The 23,712-nt window shown below is 40.2% G+C and overlaps 1 protein-coding gene across 5 annotated transcripts in view; it reads right to left on the bottom strand.

Moving 5' to 3' along the window:
* FARP1 (FERM, ARH/RhoGEF and pleckstrin domain protein 1) overlaps positions 1-23,712 on the bottom strand; it is a 221,971-nt gene that overhangs the window by 153,050 nt on the left and 45,209 nt on the right. For all 5 annotated transcript variants that reach the window (XM_065643079.1, XM_065643070.1, XM_065643061.1 and 2 more), the window contains exon 2: positions 22,475-22,670. In XM_065643079.1, the coding sequence (XP_065499151.1) occupies positions 22,475-22,645 (171 nt within the window). In that variant the 5' untranslated portion in view covers positions 22,646-22,670. The remainder of the gene's footprint in view (positions 1-22,474; positions 22,671-23,712) is intronic.

Here is a 23,712-nt window from a genome sequence, read left to right on the forward strand (position 1 = left end):
AAGTATTACAGCTAAGACTAACATCATGGGGACAGGCCTAACTGGGGTCTAATATTAAAATAATCCTAAAGAATTTGCCCACGGAGTTTTTACTTGCCTTTACAATCTTCCAAGTTTGTCACTTTCTCCAGTTTTTGCTATGAAATTCTCTCAAACTGCACAAAAGCAAAACAAGGACTGAGACAAAAATCCCTCCACTTTTTCACTTCACTTTAACCTCCAATCTTAGTGAAACAGAGGAGGTAATTACAGACAGAAGCTGCATCTTAAGCAAGCTCTCTCTCAAAAGGAGCAACCTGATTTGAAGAACATAGATTGGGTAGTTTGTGTTTAATATCTGACAGAAGCATACTTTGCTCTTTTTATTTTCTTTTCTCCATGTAAAACGCAGTTCAGGACTAAGCCCATTCCTTTCTTGAGCCAACAACTCTGAATATTCATCAGAGAAGACAGACATAAAAAGCACAACCCTGCTGAGTATGAATTTGCAGCTTAGTTACAGGCTTTGCAAGTTATCTATGAAGTCTCCACTCTCCTTCAAAAGAGGTTGTCTAAGACATCGTCTGGATATTTTCTGACTTTTCATTGTTGGTAAAATGAGGACCACAGGATAAAATAGCAACAAGTTATTAGATTTTCATCTTGAGTGAAATTTTAAATTTAGTCAGATCTAAAAACATTACATAGTATGCCTTATTTAGGGTACTCTAGTTACAATATATTGTATAATTGTATTCCTTGATCCTGGTCATGCCTGTAATCATGGACAGAAATGAGAGAAACACAAGCTGAGTTGCCAACCGTACAATGCTGTGTTTCCCAGCCACATTTACTGAGCTTTCCCATCCTGCAGTTGCATTCTGCTGGCTTTTCACATCCAATGGATAATAAAAGACATAACTACAACCACCTGGCTACATATTCAAATTAATTCAATCCAGATATAAATAGCCTCAATGTAAAAACATGAATTCGCAAACTGCTGAGAATTCGGTATCTTAGTTCACCGCTGGGATTAATTTCTTTTCAACAGACTGGTTGTCTAGAGAATACCCATAATGCAGTAAATGAAAACATGTGTGTTACTGCCAGCAGTGAGAATTCATGAAACTGTGACTGATGGATATTCAAAAACCAGAACTGTGGTGGGAAACCAATGGTTTGGCAGTCACTGGAACAAGCATGATAAAGCTAAAGATTCCTCTTTGTGGCTGTATCTTCCTCTCACTTAAAAAATGAAGTAAACGTTGTTTCATATGGAGCTTTATCAGTGGGATATTTCAAGACAGAGATGTTTCAAAAACAGAAGATTCGGATCTTTGTCTGGTTGCAAATAATGGGCAGTGGATAAGCTATAAGGAGAAAGACTTATCTGTCCCTTTAACATGAAGAAAAAGTATATATGTCAATGTTTTGAACTTAAATATTTTGGGGTACTTTCAAAAACAACAGAAGCAGTCTGAGTATTGTATATTACCCTGTTCTACAGATATCTCAAAATAATTACATTTGAACTTTCTTAATCTTTTAAGAGTAAATCATTCAGGTAGAGGGATACATTATGCTTTATAAACACATAATTTTTTAATAACTTGTCTGACCGAAGTTGACAAGAGCTGCAAATAGTATCAACTTATACGTATAATTTGTCTTGGCATTGCATTTTGGGTTCCTTTCCCTTGTAGGGCATTAAATTTGACCTCCATTTCATAAGTTTGCACATGCATATTTTTGACTGTCACAGTACACCTGCCATTCAAGAATTTAGGTCTGTAAATGCCAGCAGGTACTGAAGTAAAACACAGTCTGACTACAGACAGAGAATGCAAAATAGCACAATAGCTGCGGATGCATCTACGGTTCTGCTTGCATTCAAAACAGCAACTACTGCCTGGTTTAGTAGTTCAAGGTGAATGGGACAAAAATAATCAATGAAGTTAGCCATCCAGAATTTCTGACTGACTAAAACCGTTACTGAGAGTGTTTGCAACAAAAACCTTGGAACTGGGCTACCTTGGATTCTTGGAAAATAATTTCTACAGTGAAGGGGCACTTAGATCCCTACACAGCATGATGTTCTTGCCAGCTGGGGAAAAAATTAAAAAGAGAAAACATAAAGGCACATTAAACAGAGTGGGTCTGAGTAAACGTTATGATTAATCAGAGACAGTTTATTGATTAAAAGCATCCTGAACAATGGCAGATCAGATAAAACAATCTTAGTGTGGCTCTAGGGGACAAAGTCCTAACCAAGTCTAAATATCTCTTTATCAGATGGTTTTGCAGTTTATGAAGCCTCATCCCCTGGGATTACACTAGTGCTTCCAGATATCTTTAACTGTTAGAAATGAATGAAAACGCTTAATCTTTGGCAAGAAACTCTGCTAAAATATCCATAATTTCTCATACTAGAGAAAATGGTTATTTTATGATTACTGCACTCAGCCTAGTCCCAAGAAACCACTTCTTTTTCGCAGTTCCGGTACAAAACTCTTGTGTCACTCCTCAAATCACATCCCTTAATCTCTTTGCTTTTGCACAGGATGAAAGGAAGTAGAGAGAGAACTCTCCTCTCTTCTCTGTGTAGATTACAAATCTGAAGATCAAGCAGGAACTTTCTATCCCTGTCTGTAGCTACCGTGTCTAACACCACAAGTCCGTATATTCCAGGAGCTGTATGATATGCATTATTAACTCTGAAACGTAAATAATAATTTCCAATGCTAACATATATACATTAAAATAAATTTTGTAAAACTTATCTTTTATAATAGCAGGAACACTGAAAGCCATGCTAGTTGAATCACAAACCTTTCTTCCAAGCAGTTTCAAATTGCAAAATCCAACAGTAACTTCTCAAATGACTTACATCAAGTCCTCTAGCAAAACCTACAGTCAAAGTAAAAGACAAAAGACACCTCTGACATGTAAGTCTGTAAAGGCTTCTGGCGGTAATTCTGTTTTGTTTCCCAACACATGCGTGGCATCCAGTCCACCTAGTTTCACATAGGAACTGGCTCATGCGTCAAAGGTTTCTATACAGTTGATGATAGGTGCCTTTAAAGCCTTCCTGATAAGAGATCCTGTATCTTTATGTTCCACATGTGGCAAGAGCTCAAATATAGTTTCATCCTTTAACTCCTGGCACATAGGAGTAGACCAGGGGTGTCAAACTCATTTGCACCAGAGGCCACATCAGCCTCGCGGTTACCTTCAAAGGCACGAATGTAATTTTAGGACTGTGTAAATGTAGGAGTAGTTACATTTATACAGTCCTAAAATTATATTCGGCCTTCTGAAAGCAACCACGAGGCTGATGTGGTCCCCCGTGAAAATGAGTTTGACACCCCTGGAGTAGACTGTCCACTGCTGAGAATTCACCAGCTAAATAGCACAAGTAACCGAATACATTCAGCGAGATTTCCTTGCCAACACTACAGCCTTCGTGCCCCAAAGCGACAAGTACAGATGTGGGGCCCTGCAGAGCGACTGTCAGTACAGCCATCAATCATCTAGAAATTGTGAGGGTGACCAGCACTGGCACAGGTTGCCCAGAGAGTCTGTGGAGTCTCCATCCTTGGAGGCTTCCAAAAAATCTGTCTGAACATGGTCCTGGGCAACTGGTTCTGGGTGGCCCCGCTTGAGCAGAGCGGGGTTGGACCAGATGACCTCCAGAGGTGCCTCCCAACCTCAGCCAGCCTGTGATTCTGTAATGGCAGATGCTAATACACACATACGCTTTCACTTTCTCTTTAAATAGTATATTAATACAACAGCACTGTTTGATTGATATAAAATTTAACTGCTTCTGCTCAGTGATGTGAAATTTGAAACAGATTACCTAACTGTAGGAGAGAAATGAGACATTAATAATTGTCAAGTTTATTTTGCCTATTAACTGTACCCTTTAATGCAACCCACTTTTTTTTTTTTTTTTTTTACAGAAGTCTATAGCAGAGCTATCTCCCTCTCAAAAACAAGCAACACTTTCAGCTCCTGTACCCAGTAACGAGTCCTTCTTCAGGTTTGTGAGTTCCTCTGCCCCCATGCAGAAGTGGACAAAACAAAGGCCAAGATTTTTCTCTCTGCTCTTGAGCTTTTCCCATGTGGTTAGCAAGAGCTTGAGACAAACTGGCAGCACATTCCCACTCCACTTCAAGTAGCTGCCCTGTTGTGAGAAAGTGCCACTGCACAAAAGAACAGACGGAACCAGGATTCCAGCTTAATTTCCTTTTTCAGCTGGAGACATTAGAAGTCTGGCAACACACACAGTAAAAAACAGGGGAGAGAGAAACATTTAAGTGCTCTCTGCACTTGGACCAAAAGTAAAAATAAGCAACTAAAGCTTCCTATTTTCTTCCTCCAAACGAAACTAGAGGTATTTTTTTTTAAGTTAACCTCTCTCCTTATATCTCATTCTTCAATGTATGACAAATTCTTTAAAATGTTCTCCTTATCATAGATTAAAGGCAGATTGCTCAGTAACAAAATTGCTGGTCAAATTTTGTAACTAAAAATATACTAGTTTTATTGGAAGTAAAACTGAAAAACAGCTACAGATTGTTAAAAAACTGAACACGCACGATAAATATCCTGCTGAACAGGATACTGAGATCTTTCTGATGCATTACCTGTTTCTGAGAGCACTGAATGCATGTGTTTTGAATATCCCCTCTGCTACCGCAGATGTTTTCTTACAGCTGGGGTTTCAACCCTTACGCTTATGCTAACATAAGATCAGCCCTGTTATGTATTCCTCCATCCCTCTCTTTCACACATATACAGCTTTGAAGCCTCAAGCAGTTGCAAGTCTGAAAACAAGGGCTGAAATTCTTTCAACTTGCTAAGAGAAACCTGAGCCATATCCTTTCCCTCTTCTCTGAACAACTGAAAAAGCACAATAAATTCCCAGCCCTCCTCTCAACCTTCGCCCATGGAGCTGTACGAGTCACCGAAGCAGGTCTGCAAGCTGCAAAATAAATTTGCAAGCAAAGACTACACAGTATGCTTGACAAAGAGTCAAAGTTACTTTCAACACCTCCATTAGTTATGTCTACATTATACACATAGGGCACTCTCATATTCTCAATTACTTCCAGCATGATGGTGCTCGCCACTCATGAAAGCTAAGGAAAAACCAACTTCAGATGGATGTAAAACGCAGCTCCCCCACCTCTGTGTGGTTCTGCTGTTTTGAGGCAGATTGATTATTTGCATCAAATGGCGCTGGATAATCTGTACTCTTGTGAAGTGGACGAACAACAACTAAGATAGCACTAAAACCAGCACCTAGTATAATAACTTGTAATCTTAAACCAGAGCTGTAACCCATTCATTTAGAGGTCAAAAGTACTTTTTTAAATTAACACATCTGATTCACTGGGAATTAGCACAAAAGTATCAGAGCTTATTTTAATTTTGCCAGTTTGGGAGTGTAAACTGATACCAACATTGAAATTTTTTTCCCAACTCTACCTAAGAGCTCAGCTCAAAAAAAAAATTTAAAAAAATAAAAAAAGGGGGGGAAAGCAATACAGAGCAGTATTTCATGCCTTTTGGAAGGTCAGTCCAGACCACACAGATATTTAGTCATCTTTATAAATTATGACCTGGGTCTTGGACATGTAGGCTTAGTATGACTATGTATTCAAAGAACTACGTTATCTGAAGGCATATATGTAATGGTTAAAGATCTATGACATGTTCATTTTAAATACCTTAGGAGTATGCAAAACTCCATCACCAAAAAGCCATATAGGCCTCAGCAATCATTGTTAATATCATCTATATCTTCAGTACTTGTCAAAAATCTGGGAGAAGGTCTGTTCCAGAATACAGTGGAGGTCACTGAACAGCATCTATGAACAAAGAATCCAGATCTAGTTTGTTCTCTGAGTCTCTACAAGCCAGCAGGATTCCTTCATTACATTACTGAAACACCTCCTGGACCAATTTCAGTGCTTAAATGAGGAGCTTCACTTTGTCAGTCAATGGAGCATTGGGAGAGTTCCTTCAAGGAAGCTTATAGGAAAGAACAGGTTGCAAATTAATGACCTGAGACTTGGCTTGTTACAAATACTTGTACCTCAGCACATTGGGTCGTCCACCCTCAAAATATACATCTATTTCTGAGCTAATTGGTTGTGCCTTAAAGCTATTTTCACCTGCTTGCTTCTTGGAAATTGATGATCAACTGGATAGTACCTCGTGTTGTTTCAAAACCTGGCATAATGAAATGGTGAGCACTGTTCTAGTGCTCCCTCTTTTCTGAACTTGCCAATTATAATGTGAATTCCTTTCTTTTCAATTATCTTTCTTGGTAACCCACACTGACATCTTGACTTGAACTGTATTCATTAGGACAAAAAAGGACAGTAAAATAATCTCCCAACTCCAGATTTTGTAGAACTGTCACATCGCTATTTTAACCAGTGAGACACCACCACTCTGCATGCTGTTCTAAGCAGGACAAATACCGGTGTCGTTATTTTACTTGTTTGCAACCTTTAAGCAAGCAGATTGTTGAGCTATCCCAAACCACGGAGGCTCTTGGGTGGTAATTACTCATATCAAAGTCAGTCCTTTACCACTTTCCAGTTAGTGGCCTGGACAGAATTGAAACGTGTGCTTTCTGCTTTGTTTTTTTTTTTTGCTGAACAGCCCACCTAGTTAAAATACTGCAAGAGTCTGTGCCTTCCCTCTTCCCCCGCCAGCTCAGCAGGCGCTCTGCCAGCTCCTCCTTTTCGGTGGTGAGGGAGAACAAGAACGTCCTGCTGCAGCAGCCAGCTGGCTGCCTTCTCCCGTCAAGGACTTAATATACTTCCATAAAGTATTCGGCTGTTGCTGGATGAGAGACAGAGTGCTCTACAGTGCCTTCTTCAAACAGTCCGCCTCCTTGACTGGCACAGACCGAACGGATGAAAGAACCGTATGAAAAGGAACAGGAATGAGGGTACCAACACAGGCTTCATTCTTTGGATAAGCAAAAGTCACCTTATTCATCTTAACCTTCAAGCTAAACATTTTCTCTCCAGGACAAAGGCTCACAGGACAAAAGTTCACGCAAACTTGAAAAACCTTCAAGCTACTTACAAGTTTTATTGACTTCGCATCATACTTAGCTCAAGCTTGGCTCAATAAAAACTTTCTTGTACCACAGATGAAAATGTTTCCACTGCCTTAAAAAAAAATGGAAGAAAACCAAACATTTCCAGTTTTGTTTTAAACATGAACTTTCCCTTTCAATGTCTCTATCTCAAACACTCCAAGACTGAGAAACTGAAAATGAAAGCGTAGAAAAATAAGCAGGACTGGCCTTGGCAATTCTTACCTTATTTTTTCCATGAATCACAAATTCAGTCAGGACTGGAACTTCTGTTGCCAGGGCAGCAGGAAGCTTGCTTTTCCAGTAATTTGGAATTATAATACCCTGTTGGCCATTTCAGCCGGATGCTGGGAAACTTGCTCCAACTGCTCTTGCCTCACTTGCCTGTCCTTCTGGAGAAGACAGCCTGTCCTACAAGAGCCAGACTGCACTGTCCTCCGTCTCCTCACCAAGGGTCAGCACTCACACGGCAAGCAATCCTCAGCATCCTACGGCAGCTCTTCCTGGGCAGCTGGCAACAGGCTGAAACAGGGCTAGAAGCTCAGGGAAGGAGAAGCTGGAACAGGCAAAAGGGGCCAGGAGAACCACAGGGCTCCTGCTCCGGCGTGAAGATGAGGACAGCAGAGAGAGGCAACAAGCAGATGTGAGGCCAAGTAGGTGACGGACTCCCTCAAGCAGCTGGGGCAGGCAGTTCTTGGAGGGGATCAAAATCTCTCAGTCTTTGTACATGCTGAGAACTCTATACATTAAACTGGTGCTCAAACAGGTTCAAAAATCAAAATAAACCCAAATCATAGTTCTTTTCTCTATCACTTGTGTTTTCAGAAGGCTGGGGTTTTTTTTAAACTGAAGTTTGCAATGTTTAAAAGTGTGGAGTTGGCATGAGCTGATTTGCACCACCTTACTGCTAAGTTTACCTCTTAGGATTCATTTTGGAAGTCAAGTGTCCATTGTTTTGGGACATCTGTAATGGCCTGTATGGATTTGGTTACTTTGGGTATTTTTATTGAAGGCATTTTCTTCACTCAAATATATTTTATACCACTGTAATTTGAATTCAAGAAATTATTTAAAAGATCATTCTACCAACACCTATATTGATACTCTCAAAAATAAAATAAACAGATCAGTCCCTTTCTGCCATTACAGAACATGGAGAAAGGAACAGGCGGTAATGCTGTGGCTACACACACAACTTTACAGCTCTATATGCAACTGTGCCTTAGCAGTATCTTAGCTACAGCTTTTAGTTCAAATTAATCATTTTAATGTAACAGACTTGCAATTTGCAGTAATTTTTAAGAGCCGCATCATTAACTCTGCTATGTGTAAGCATCTGATAGGAGGCAATTAAATAAACAGAGGAGCGAGTGAGGGATTCTGCTTCCAATTCTGACACTGACTGCACTGTGCAGTCATTGCTATTTCCTAGTGCTCTTCCTTTCTGTGACTGTGTCATGCTGTGATGTTTAAGACACAAATGATTCAGACCACCAATGTTGCAAGTACAGGGGTAAAAAAATAAATAAATAAATACATTTAAAAAAAAAAAATCAGGAAAGTTACAGATTTATACAAGTCTAGAACAATGCCTTCCCCCTTCTCTTAATATGCTTTCTTACACTTTTGGATTTTCGGATGCCTCTTTTTTACCCACCTATCCTACCCTTTTTCCATCACTGCATTTGATCTGCCACCAAAGTAGATTTGCCCTCCCCTAAACAGACTCACCTTCTTTGCCTACCGCTCTGTTACTCAGTCAATGATGAAAGAGATTATTTTTCACTAAAACGTAACCATCCCCAATAATAATAATAGGCCCATTTTTGTGATGCAGTTTAAACAGAACAGCTCAGACCTCACAAAACGGAGATTAGAGGAACAGTTGATGAAACTAATACATCAGTTTAGAGGAGGTAAAAGCAGCAGCAGCTTTTTCATACGCAGCAGCAAACTGCTAGAACTTTCTGCCACAGAAGACTGTGGAGGTAGGAGGCATCAGCAGGTTCAAAAGGGACTCTGAATGCTGGGGAATAAAGAAAGGCAGAGGGACCAGCTAATGTGCCAGGGTGGGAGACAAAACGTTAAACCAGAAGAAGTGCCAGCCTTACTCAGTAGGGCATTTACGTTTCCATGAAATTATTTTATCAGAGAGGGTCAGGGTACACAGAAACAACATAAGAAGAAAATGAAGCCAACAAGCTCACTATTTGGCATGCTATTAATGGAAGAGTTGCCACATCTTCAGCTGTACCCCAGGATTATCCTTATAAATAAAAGAGGATGAGGGAGCAACCCCAACTCCAAAGACTAGAAATGCATGTAATGACTTGCAAGTCAGGATGAGTCATCACTCAGAGCTAGACTTATCTCAGACATCTCCTTGGAACAGCCTAAAACACAGCCAGAAACCCAGCTAACAACAAAGGAGTGTGCAAAATCGTGGGCCTCGCGCTCCCGCTCACTCTCTGGTCCTCTGAGCTACCAGTATAGGAACGTGAAAGAAACCCACCCCTGGACTGAAACCCAAAAGCAGAGGCAAAGGCATTTTCAGAGAGGATTCCGCTTGTTGCCACAGAGCTCTTCTGGGCCAGAATACAGTGCACAATTGTGACAGATGAAGAAGAGTAAAAAACAGCTTATATACTAGAGATAACAGGGCTATATACGTACCCAAGCACTTCGTGTCCTAGTGCACTGGTTTTCAGCCCATGGCAACAAGTGCCCAGGAATCCAGAGACCATTTCTACAAGAAGTTCATTGATATGTGACCTTTTCAAGAGAATTTGCCTTTCGAGGCCTTCAAATGCCCCCAGATGAAAACAGCAGTAATTGGTAACATCTGTTCACCTGGGAAATACCAATGTGAGGATCTGATGGTTAAGAAGGACAAATGAATTATCAGTGAGTGGTGCTAAGATGTCTGCAGGAGACAAGGACAAGTTATTTATCTTCAGGAATAATCAAAACTCACAGTCAAATTAGCCAGGCATCTCCTGCTAAATTAGTATCTCCTGTTAAAACATCTTGCTAATTTGAAATAGAAAGTTTAAATGCTAACACTTAAGCCATCAACAGATTCAAAAACATTCGTTTGTGTTAATTATTTTAGTTACTTAATCCTTTCATGCTACTTTATTTTTAGATGAGCAAGCCTCATTTTCAAGTAATTCTTTAACAGGCAACGGCTAGTGAATTAATTCTGAGAGTGCTGAAGGAGTTAACTTTCAGTTTAACACTCAGTAAAATATTACCACAGAGGCTTGAGTTGTGGGTTTTTTTCTTCCCCTACAGGATCCTAAATAGAAGAAGCTCAAAGGGGAAAAAAAAACCCAACCAACCAACACCAGATTCAAAAGACATACAACCAATTTACTTCACAGCTATACCTATACGGGAAATCAGCCATTTCAGTGCAACCAGGAACAACAGTGTTAACTGACCCCTCACAGATTGGTTCCCTCAGCCCAAGAAAATGCTGAACTGTTTCCTCAGTAACCTTTTGTCACTTCTCCTGGCTAAGTTGGGTGTATGCAATCTTCCCGCTAATGAAACGTAAGCAGTGCAGATCTGAAACGCTCTGCAGAGAAGTGACCTTTCCACTGAAAGGCATATATCTGTTCAAAGTGATTTGTTTCATGGAACAGATACAAAGAGAAATAGCAAGGGCTGGACTCAGCTTATGTTAGCGAAACAAAAAGATTACCTACTCCTAATTCTATTTCTCTAACAAGAGCAATCCAGTTTGACTTGACAGAAAATAGTCTGAAAACTTAGCTCTTCCACAGCTGCTGTGAATCCAGAAGGTTTTCACAAGATTTTCAGGGAGAATTTTGTTGACTTTTTGAAGCAGCTGCAGTTACAAAAGTCTTCCCTGTTCACAAAACCTGCGCTCCTGCAGCTCGATATTTCTACCTTGCTCCTCCCGAGATTGCCAAAATCATGGAGTTGAACATGTTGTGACATAATCAGCCATTTGAAGCATCTGCTTTCCACTTGAATTTTATTTTTAGAAGCTTCCATAATCTTTCAAAGCACATATACCCAAAGTTAGACTTTGACATGAAGTAAAAAACTAAGAAGAAAATCTGAAGGGCTTGACAAACTCTAGAACATAAGCAAGCTTATGACATGTCTCTCATTTATAAAATGATTGCTGCCTTGTTTCTTTTATAAGCCCACAGATATGGCTGCAAATGCCCATGTGCCGCACAGAAACCTGAAGTTTCCTAGCTCAGAGTTGCCAGTCACGGGCTTAAAAGTGACAGAACTTCAACTAAGGTTCTCAAAGAAAAAAGATCCTAAATCACAGTAGTCCTGAATCCTTACATTCAAGTGTTTCTTGGGGACCTTGAATCATCTCCTCACTGCTGGCCCTGCCTTGAGTGAAGAGTTGGACCAGGCTACCTCCAGAAGTCCCTTCCAATTTCTGAGTGAGCATCCAAGTGCTGCCACAAAAAGCATTTTATTTTGCCAGTCCCCAGTGTTTGTCCCTAAGTGCAGAGGTGTTTCTGAATTACTCTGGAACATTTAAGAGCATTAGACACATTTTTTCTGGTTGCAGCATTAATCTGTGTGAATCCAACACTGGAAATGACTTGATAAAGTTCTTTTATAATTCCCGTAAGATATCTTTTTGTATAAGGTTTGACAAAGCATTCTCGTTCACATCAGCTATATGTATTAACTTAATTCTGCAAAATCCCTTTTATTTCAATTCTGTTCAGCAAAACTGTAGTATCTGAGATGAATTTCAGTAGGCAGCATTCTCAGAGGAGACCCCTGGATCATATCACAGAATAACAGAATGGTTGGCGTTGGAAGGGACCTCTGGAGATCACCTAGTCCAACCCACCTGCTAAAGCAGGTTCACCCAGAGCAGATCACACAGGAATGTGTCCAGGTGGGCTTTTGAATGTCTCCAGAGAAGGAGACTCCACAACCTCTCTGGGCAGCCTGTTCCAGTGCTCTGGCACCTTAAGGTAAAGAAGTTTCTCCTCATGTTTAGATGGAACATAATGTAACCCAGCGTATTTCCAGTAACTCCAGTCAACCTGAGACAATGTACACTGGCTGAGGATCTGGCTCATCCCTGCCAGTAATCACAAAGGTAAGGTGTTCCCCCAACTCACAGTCACTCCTGAGCCATGATCAAGCTGTTCTGACCAAACGTGCTCCTCGTAAAGGACCAGAAAGACAGCTCTGCTACAAAACATTGTGAGGAGCGCTATAACTTGTCTATACAGAGGATATGTAATTGGATGTTTCCTAAGACAAAAGTGGAAAGTTAGAAAGGGGTGAGGTGACAGAAGGGAATGAAACCGCATCTGCACCAGGTAACGAAGTGATAAAATGTTAAAGAGCCTTTTAAGGGCAAAAGGTGTCCCCCTTTATGCGTGAAGAACTAGCCTCTGAATACTGAGCAACATCTATACACAAACTGTCCACGGTCTACAAAACAGAGATTATTACAAATAAATTCAGAAAGAACCATGTGAAGATATTGTGGCATGAGAACAGGACCAGAACTACAAAAGCAAGGCGAACTGAAGAAAAAGAAGAAAGGACTCCAGGTTCAATCAGAAAACCACATGAGAAGGTAACAGCGAAAGAAATGAGAAAAACTGCCTGCTGGTGTGCGCTGCGTGAATATTTGCATCTGTCAACAGTCCATCAAAAAGCAAATTGGCACCAAGCCATAACTCACCATTTGCTATTTATATTCTGGCAGCGTTAATGTTTGTGCAATTTCTATCAGCTAAAGCCTCTTTTTTGGGGATAGGGCTAAGAAAAGGACATATTGTAATCTACTTCTGCTATTGCTGTTTGTATTTGCTGAGTTATCTGGTTCTTGATGTGTGCCTTTGCATCACTTTTTATCCAAAAATTGACATATTTATCCAAGATTGATTTTAACACACTAGCCTTGTTCAAATATGTACAAAGGCTTTGGCAGACATTTTCAGCCATGCATTTTATAGCATTTATGCATTAGGATGTAAAAGGCAACACTTAATTGTGTGTGTGTACTGTAATCACAGCCTTGTCAAGGTACCTCACTGGAGCAGTGGAGACAAGTTTACAGGTAAGCAGCCTATTACTAAGTCTTTCTGAAGGCTTTTACACCTGGGAACTGGTGGAGCCCATTTAGATTGTACCAAGATTAGACAAAGACATACTGCTTTAATCACTTCATCCTAGTTGGTTTTTTATTATATTTTAAGTTGGTCAAACTTCACTTTAAAACCACAAATTACCTGAGGTAAAATTTGGATAAATCATCCCACTTGCAGAGTTTGGGTATGGATGAGAATTTCAACTCTGCCATTGCAGAAAGTGTCACCACTTTTGCAGCGCAGATACAGCCTTTTAAAGCGATGAGTGCTCGCTCCCCCGTGCAGCACAACATGCGGCTTGCAGTACAACAACCTAATACTGCACTGAGGGAGGAGATCATCATCAGAATGAAACTGGTTGAAGACCTAGGAGATACACCCAGACTCCTGGGAATAGCAGGAAGATGTGCCGGGGAGGTTTAGGTTGGACATGAGGAAAAGGTTCTTCCCCCAGAGGGTGGTGGAGCACTGGAACAGGCTCCCCAGGGAGGTGTCACGGCCCCAAGCCTGACAGTGTTCAAGAAGAGACTGGACAACACCCTCAGACACATGGTGTGACCTGTGGGGTTGTCCTGTGCAGGGACAGGAGCTGGACTTGATGATCCTTGTGGGTCCCTTCCAGCTCAGGACATTCTGTGATTCTGTTATCTTTCTGCACTGCTACCTCTTGTTTGTTTGGAGAAGATCAGTAGCAAGGAACTGAACCTGCAGTTGCAAAGGAGATGTGGGGAGGCAGATAGGACAAGGAAAATAAGCAATATAAGGTGGCATGTTCTAGTGCCAAGTAAGGAAGGAACAAGATATACCAACAAGAAAACCAAGGAAGTGCTAAAATATGAACCAATATAAAGGGTTGAAGGAGTTCCTAACATTTATTCTCTCTCCCACCTCTGCATCTGTATTTCCACAACAGCTTTACCCAGGTCTGAACCACTACTAACATGCTCCTGTCCTTTCTCTCCCCTCTGTTGTACCCACATCAGCACCTGTTTGATTTTGTAGGAATCCATAGCAGGCAAATAAACCCAGAGTGAGGCATTTCAACAGGTTGTGTTGTCAGCAGGCAACAAATTATTAATATATGACCATATTCAACTGAGAATGAACTGAAAGGGAAATGAATGGATAATTTATAACATTTTGCTAGTCTTATCATGTACCGCTTAAACCTTTATTTACACAGATAGCTTTCCATTCTGTTCAAAATAATGGAGGAAAGCAACTCTACAGGGATTCCACAAGAAAGGTTCCTTAATCTCTCAAACAGGTGAGAGAACAAGTTACAGGGAGATATGCTTTTACTTGCAATTTAAGTTACTGAAATTCACAACGCTCTGAATGGTCATCCATCATGCTGTGCAATATAATCACATACCTGCAGTGCTTTGTATCTGAGCCCAAGTTTTCTGATATTTTGCTCAGTGCAGGACTATAAAATGGGTGTGCTTTGAAATGCCTGAAGTCTAACACGAGATTGCGGTCTTGGCAGAGCATCACACACTGTGTTTCTTTAGCTATGGACAACACACACTTACTTAATCACACTTTAGGAGGAGGAAGAGGAGGAAGGCAGCTATTTTTTCCCAGCTTATCCTGCTCATTTGTTACGCCCCTCCAGAGCATAAGGCCAGAAGCTGAGATGACTGCTTTTCATATGCAGCCCAAGGAAAGTAACTTGACCATCTTGTGCTGACAAAGAATGGGCTTAAGAAAATCATGGCATGCACATGCACCGCTGCAACACAGCACCAATGCACTGTTCCTCCATAGCACATCTTCTTTTGTTACAACTAGGACAGAGAAAAGCAGCGCGACTGGCAGGTCCAGTTCACCTACTCTAGCAAATCTGTGCTACACAGCACTGCCGGACAGCTATGGGGTGCAGGGAATACTCACGTATCTCTTTGGCGTGGTTGGGAACTAAAAGGAAACTAAGGAATTTCTGTGGGACAAGTTAGGTGCCTAGATGATAAATGAAGTCTAAGCTATCGTGTTATGCTCCCCTTACTGGGATATACAAGCACCTCCAGAGAGCAATTAATCTCATAGTAAAATACACGTTCCAGGCAGGTTTGATGAACAGCCTGTTGAAGGTACCATGTTTTCACTCTAACTATGAAGGAAGGTGTGATTAGCTGAGGCTTTGACATATAGTTTTAAAATTTTTAAAAGCCAGAAGAGATGAACCTCAGTCTCAGCAGGAAGGAAAGAAGTACACAACAGGCAGTTCAGCTCCCCTCTTACCTCTGACCAGAGGCTGAACATCCCTCCCATTGCCCCTGAAACAGGAAAATGGAGTCATAGAATCAAAGAATCATTTAGGTTGGAAAAGACCTTTAAGATCATTGAGTCCAAGTGTTAACCTAACACTGCCAAGTCCACCACTAAACCATGTCCCTAAGCGCCACATCTACATGTCCTTTAAACACTCCCGGGGATGGTGACTCCACCACTTCCCTGGGCAGCCTGTTCCAGTGCTTGACACTCCTTTCTGTGAAGGAATTTTTCTTAATATCCAATCTAAACCTCTCTTGGCACAACTTGAGACCTGGAGTTATCAGCGTCCATTTCCGACACTAATGACCCCCTCACACATACACCTCCAAAGAGGGTGGCCAAAGGGAACATCCCATAGCTGGAGAGGGAGCCAAGCTCCCCCCACCACAGCACCAACCCAGCCTCACCAGTACTGTGCAAACCAACTTACAGGCGCAGCTGCGGTCATCAAAATTAACAGTATGATTTCCTTGACCCCTTCGGCCAGGGCAGCAGCGATCAGCAACGTTCCCGCGCTGCCTCTTCATCCCCAGCCGCTCTTCCCCGCACAGCTCCGTCCTCTGCTCCGCGCCAGCTCACGCATCCCCGCTCGGGGAGCCAGCTGAACCCTGAGGGGTTATGAGGCATCATTTGAGAAGCCTTCCCTGATTACAAGTTAGGCTAATTCATTCAGGAAAATTACATTCATTTGCCAGTTATCTTTAAATACACCCATCCACTCTGAAAATGGGCAGGATCTCTTGGCGCTTACAATTACATTCCCGCTTCTGTTCATTCTACAGAATATCGTAACAAAGCAATCAGCAGTTTAAGCAGCCTGCTGGCTCAGGTTACAGAAGTTTGCTTGTGGATTATTTTCTTTTCCGTTTTGAAAAGCACATAAATTATTAACACGAGTCAGTAAAATTCCCTGTCTTTCAACAAGGACATTCTAATCATCTGTCAACAACAACAACAACAAAAAAATCACAGTTTACTGGGTTTCTACTTATGATCTTCTACTAAGAAAAATGTAACTGATGTGTTTCAGAATTATAGGAAAAAGCAGCTTTTATTATAATTTCAGAAGATCCAGCAGGGTTGGTGTGACAATTAGTGAATATTTAAATGCTTGATATTCATTGGAAATAGCCTGACAGCGATGGCCAAATAACTTCAGGCATGAGAAGAAAAGAAAGTCTCAGACTGATGAATAACTGACATTTGACCTGCTGTTCACTTCCTAAGCTGGATAAAAATGCAATTCATATTGAACTGAAGTTGGCTAAGAAAGCATAAAACACTATTTCATGTTTCTGCATTGCTGTACTGTCTAATGCTCTTTTCATAAAATTCTTTTATTCACTGGTTATAATATGCACATTGAGGACAGGGGTAAACACCTAGGACAAAGCAATTAGCGTAACCCATAAATATTAGAGAAAATCATTTAAACATTTATAAAACCATGGCTGAAATTTCAAATTTAATAGAGTAACACAATGCTTGCACAAATTTGTAACAAAGTACATGCAATCTTTGTTGTTAAATATTAAGACATTCTAATATTAAGCTTTTTCTGGCACACTTACACTGAAGTTGGTGGGAAGTAAACTTAATAGAAGGCATTTTCCCCACAAAGGGAATATGAACTATCATTATATGGCTGCACTAACAAACAAAACCAGCCAAACAAACAAACAAAAAAAACCCCACCCAGAACATTAGCTTTAAGAAACAGAGCCCTGGCAGGATTACGAAGTCCTTCTCTCCAAGAATTTGGGACTTGAGGCACAGAAATTCCCTGTGAAGACACTACCTCTGAACTCCACTGGAAGATAAATCATTGTTGACTAAGACCATTTGCTCTTTATTTGCTTCACTCTCAGATAACCTAAAGAAGAGGAAGCCTTTCTCTTCTGAGAGAAAAGCAAATTGAAATGAAATGTTTACAAGTGATGTTTACTAAGGATTATAATACCCTCACCCTTCTTTCTATTAAGAGACTCCCGTTGCTTAAGAAACCAGGTGTTAATCCCTCAAAGCGGATGACATTTTCCAACCCTGCATATTTCACAAAGCTTGAACACACTCAGAGGGAAAGAAGTTCACATAAGACACAAACCAGATGTTCAATAAACTTGGGTAATCTGACAGACAAGTATGTTTTGTTCTTTCCGAAAGACGGCCACAAAAAGGCAGCAACTATTTTCTTCCAGACGCAATAACGAGGACTTTGGTTTGGTTTTAATTAAAGAGACCAGATCCTAAATGAGAGAAGAATCGTTCCCTCCTGTGATACACTTTGATCTCACCTTTGATGCTAATGGAAAAGAAACAGCTCTGACTTTCTATTTAACATCAGTAGTATCATCATTCCAGGCACATCAACTTCATTCACTCAGAGAGCAGGACATGATCAGTGACAGGCATCATGTCAGTTTATGGTTAAACGTGGTCTGTGTCACCAAATCATCCCGACAGTCTAACACGAGAATCAGTCATGTCTTCAACGTTACCTGAAAGGAACAACACTGACTCTTTCTGTTTAGGAGTAGTTTTAAAGCAGAGTACTTCTGCCACTGAAACAACTATAAAAGCAAGCATAATATAAATGGCATAGACACTAAACATTAAAAGGTTTTATTCTCCAGAATGATCTACAGTAGATGCAACCAGCAGCAATTTTTACATTTCCTTAAAAACTGTATTTCTTTTTTACTTAAACTCATTTGACTCTACAGGGAAGACCATATTAAACCAAACATAAGAAAATCCATAAGTTTTACTATGGTTTTATGGAATCAATCCCATTCTCTTACAACTAACTCAGATGAGACTGGCAGAAATAAAACCAACGCAAAAATCAAGCTAGACACTTCTACCCTCTCTTGTATAATACACAACTTCTATTTGGCAGTGTTGGGTTTCACAAGTCTTGTAGTAGAAGAGCCAACCTGTCAAAATGCCCAAGATCTATCTATATAAGATTAGCATTATGTGTACAAGGGTGAAAAAATGTTCCCCCTCCTTCACATCAGTGGTTTTAGTTAAAGCTGTTGTCCTCTTACCTAGCAGAAAGGGACTGTATTTGCCCATTCTATGACATAGTCCTAACTCAGCCAAACACTAGCTGAAACAGACTGGTGTATTTTGGACCTCTGCAGTCTTCAGTTCACACATATAACTAATATTTCAGTAAATTCAAATCAAAAAGCAGCAGACAAATCTATTCCTCACTTGCATGCAATCCCTCCATAAAGCTAATACCATGACCAACACCAGCAAGTGCTGAAGGATCATCAACTTTCAACTCATGGCCTGATTTTTAGGCACTAATCACCTACAACTGCAGCTGAAGCCACCTCCTGCCTAAGAGTTCACAACAGACTCGAACTAAAGGTACAGAAATTCAGTCATAAAAAGCTGAATAACCTAAAAGAGGGAACAATATTCTACATTTATCTTCTCATAGCAGTATAGACAAACGTGCTCAGAAAGATAACTAGTGAATTTTTTACTTTCCTTTTATATTAAAGGCAATAAATACAAAGTTAATATCATCTTTTCTGTGGAAGCAGCAGTGCCCACCTTTCCCAAGCATCTGTATTTGCTTGAAGGGAGTCATGCAACCAGCTAACTGGATGTGTGTAAAAGATCCAGAATTGCCTATTCAAGCTTTAACTGGCTTTTCAGAATATAGAGATGACTGGAAATTCTGCAATGAAATACTGTTTGTTAACAGCAAGCAGCATATAAAATTTTTCTTATGTACCCTTCCTTTTACAATACTGCATTTGCAAAGGCTGATGAAAAGGCTTTCATTATGGTTTCTGTTTTTCAAGTCTCCACTTCATGGGTTTTTCCTGACCAAAAAAAAAATTATCATTTATAGGCCCATATGAAGCCATGTTGATCTCTGGTTGTGGTTTGTTTGTTTTTTTTTTTTGGCTTGAGAGAAGCTAATAAAATGAGCCAGACACAGAATGCTTATATAGCACCAAAACACTAACACCAAAAGAATCAACTTTCCTTTAGAAGGACAAATGACACCAGAATTCCTTCACTTTTAAACAGCCCAAAGAAGAACAGCACTCTGGGGGGAATGGAAGTAGGGCATGTTTTTCTCTTGTTTTATTATATACAGAACAGACATAGAAATCTGAAGGATTTTGCTCTAATAAAAATAAGTCATTTGCATAGGATGGGAGAAGGGGGATTGCCTAAATGCAAGGATATAGGATCTTGCCTCCTGAAGATTAAAAACCAAAACCACACACATGCACCACAAAAAAACCCCCACCACAAACAAAACCAACAACCACCAAAAAAACCCCACCACACCAATCCCAAAATAAAACAAAAATCCAAGAAAAACACCACACTGATACAATCTTTGTCCAGTTTTAGCTAATAGGGGAAAGAAGAAAGAACAAATTGTAGGAGTAGCAAGGAAGGACGACTAGACAGATGGATAGTCCCAACTACTTCACTACCTCCCCCAAATTCAGGAAGAAGTAGCACCAATATCTGCATCTATTTTTACACAGACTTCACAAGCAAATAATAAATCTGGCATGACTTAAACCTCATACCGTCCTACAAGACACATTACGAGCAGCAATAAAACCACTCAAAGTTTGGCCCATGTCCTAATAGAGAAAAGATCGCCCAGCAAAATTCATGAAACTATGGGAAACACAAAACCTTGTCAGTTTATACTCGTATCATATTTGGAAGGTTATTTTCATAACCATGGCAGCCCAAGTTTTGGAAAGAGTTGTTCAGGCCTTCGACCACGCAAAAAGCCTTTAATTCTCCACTGAAAAGCAAGCCCACAGATGTGCTTAGCCGTGTAATGTTTAACATCCTCTGCCCACTGCCACAGTTTCTGCTCCTAAAATATTTTATTAAAATGGTGTCACTTTCTTTTTCTGTGTATACTGCACCAATCCGGCTAAAACCAGCAAGCTTTTAAATGGGAGCATGGGTTTTCCAACATGAATAAACATCTCAGTTTAGATGTACTAAAAGTTTTTCAGTTTTGTGAGATGGGACTAAAAAAAATTAGTGCCTTTTAAAGCAGACTGAAAACAATGGGTATTGCTTCATTTGACTCTGCATACCTTTAAGAGACAAAAGGCTTTAGAAGTCTGCTCAAAGAGACTTTATAATCTAAGTATCCTGCAAATCTCACCACAAGATTTGACTTTAAAACCAACTGAGCTCTCCTTGAATAGAGGCAGTTATGAAATAAAAGCCTCGGAAAATAATCATATTGAAGTGATCTGAACAGAGTGTTGTTTAAACAGCCAGGTCTTCCAGGTATTGCTGAAGTTTAGAAACAAAGGGTAATGTTGACTTCTAATAGTGACGGTTAAAAAAAAAAATACTGTTTTCTCAAACTCCCAGAAGCAAAGCTGGAGTTACACGGGTGCATTGCATTCTCCCATTACCTGTGTTTGCTTCTAACCAATTTAATGAAAGGGATTTGATCTTAAAAATGTTCCTACTGAGTGTTTGTTAAATTGAATTATTAACTCTTACAAATTGCACACCATTTCCAAAGTGTGGTAAAGTAGTGGCTGTGAAGGGAGGGAAGGTTGTCTCTGGGATAATAGGGATATTCGCACCACATAAGATAAGCAGCACAATTTCATTAGCATTTGATAATTTAAACTAGAACTACACTTTTGAACAGTGATGATTACCTAAAGACTGCTAATTTTAGTCTGCTTGCTATGGATATTTGATAGGAATTCTGAAGGGCACAAAAGCGTAAGAAGGTGCTACACACATGAGCATTTCACTTGGTAAGAGTTCAGTTCACACACACCTGCCTGTGCAGAGAACTTACTTTCTACTACAACAGAATCTGAGACTGAACACACAGTTGGGTCACAAAGAGCAGCAGAGAGCAAACCAAAAAGTACATGTGTGTACACACACAACATAGGCAAACAAAACGTTATAAACAGGTTAAAAGTATTTTTTTAAGTTAGGATTTTCCAAATCAGAGTTCTTTCTTCTTTTATGCAGAGATAACATTTTTTCAGTGACCACAAGTGTTTTCACAGGGCACTCACTACGTGTGTGTATCTCACTGGTAACTCCCCCATTTCACGGAAGGGAAAACTGAGCCAATGAAGTCATGGGAGTTACCATAGCTACATAAAATGCAAGTCACAAAAGATGAAATTTGAACTCAGGTTTCCAGTTTCCTATTCACTGAACACGGAGGACCTTGAAAAATATACATTCCAGTACACTTTCATAACAGTAACAGTGTTCAATCACCTGACATGTTAATCACCGAAGCATGGCATGTTAAAATCATTAGTGGTTACTAACAGCTAGATAGTGTAAATCAGAATCGGTTTTTGTATCAAAACTAATTCAAACTGATTCTTGTGATCACACACAGACAAAAGCAGTAGTAACTCTGTTTCCTTGGCAAGTACAAGCCTAGATTTATTTCAGTGGAGCACAGAAAAACTTCAGATGAGATTGTTTTCTTTCCTTGCACTCAACATATGAGTACTTGGCATCTGCAAGAGTGACACAAATTAGCGAAAACTTTGAAGTTACTATTCTAAGGACTTGTCAGAGGAAAAGAAAAAAAAAATCCTGTATAGATCTATGGTTTACTGGAACAAGAGCAAAACAGTGTCAAGGACATATATTAACTGTGCAGGAAGTAGAAGAAATCACTGATGTAACATTTGAAGGAAAAAAAATACCAAGGACTTTCACCTCTTCTGAAGTCATTCAAACAGAAACAGAATAATAACTGGAATTTACGGTTTACTGCACTGTTTAATGTTATTCTATTGCATCATCATCATCTGTTTAATGCTGATATAACAACCATTTTCTCCGCAAAATGAATTCATTAGCGAAAGAATTACTGTTGAAGTAAAAAGAGAACTGGTTTGAAAACACGCATTTTCAGAAATGCCTGAATAATCTTTAGCCATCCCAACCTCCATATCCTTACCGGAACGTCAAAAGTTTCTTGTGTGTCATCCAGCATCTGAATTTTGATGGAGATGAGTTTTCCTGGAGGTGTCATAGGTGGTTTCTGTCCATGCTCCAAGGTACTGATCCCAGCATTTTCCTGAGCTCCTAACCGGGATCCAGCTGTTGGTCTCTGCTCTGTTTCACCCATGTTTAGAGAAACACGGTTCTTATATCTGGTAAAATAATAAAGGCAAAGAGGACCACGTCACTATAAATAAGAGTTGTTGCACATAAGCATTATGGTATATATATACTTACAGCTAATAAACCGTATGACCATTAACACAAAGTAATAACCATTATGATTTTTTTGTCTCTCATATAAAGACAAGAAAACCAGGCAAACTTTACACTTTTCAAAACACACAGGCTAATCACCTCCTGGGGCTAAGACTGATAGACTGGCTACAGCACTGCACAATGTGAAGATATTCCTTTTCTCCTGGAAAATGAAACAAGACCACATTGGAAACAGAGCACAACACAGACTTCAAGGAATTATGCTAATTTTTATGTATTTATGAACGAGGCTGTTAGCAGCAACAGCCAGGGCTCCCAGAGAAGGGACGATGGTGAGGAAAGGTGGGACAACTCATCACTTGCTGACTATCATCCCATCCTGGCCATATCAGTACTTTCTCCTTTGGTCTCTTGCAGCCTCCTCTGGCCCTTTTGCAGCTGCCACTTTGTGTAAGGGTCTGCAGGGCAGGAAAGCCAAAGGGGCACAAGATGATCCCAATTACATGGTCTAAATATTTTGTTTCCTTTGGGGACCAGAGCTGCTCTAGAACCTGGAGCCTGGCCTGATCCCACTGATGGGCCAAGGACTATGAGAATGTGCTACTGGGAAGCCCAAAAGCCCAGAAGCCCAGTTGGGAAAAGCAAGGGAAATCTGATTTCCCATGGAGCTCTGTGAGCAGGAGAGGAACACCAAGGAACCCATCTTCCTTGCTGTGCATGCACCACTCGCTGAACGTGGATTTCTGCTTCGTATCCATGGAAAGTAACCTCAGAAACCAGCTTGCTAATTTTGTTTCCATGCAGCTTTTGTACCACATTACACAGCACATTTCTGCTCAATAATTATTCTATCTTAAAAAGGAAGCAGAGCTACAACAGTGACTCAGTGTGATTTTTTCATTAACTGGCACAACGTTGAACCTTCTTTTTTAATTCAAGGACCATTAGTTTTACTTGTCAAATGTTACACACCAT

Source organism: Caloenas nicobarica, chromosome 1 (assembly GCF_036013445.1).
Source record: "Caloenas nicobarica isolate bCalNic1 chromosome 1, bCalNic1.hap1, whole genome shotgun sequence".
Taxonomy (NCBI): Eukaryota; Metazoa; Chordata; class Aves; order Columbiformes; family Columbidae; genus Caloenas; species Caloenas nicobarica.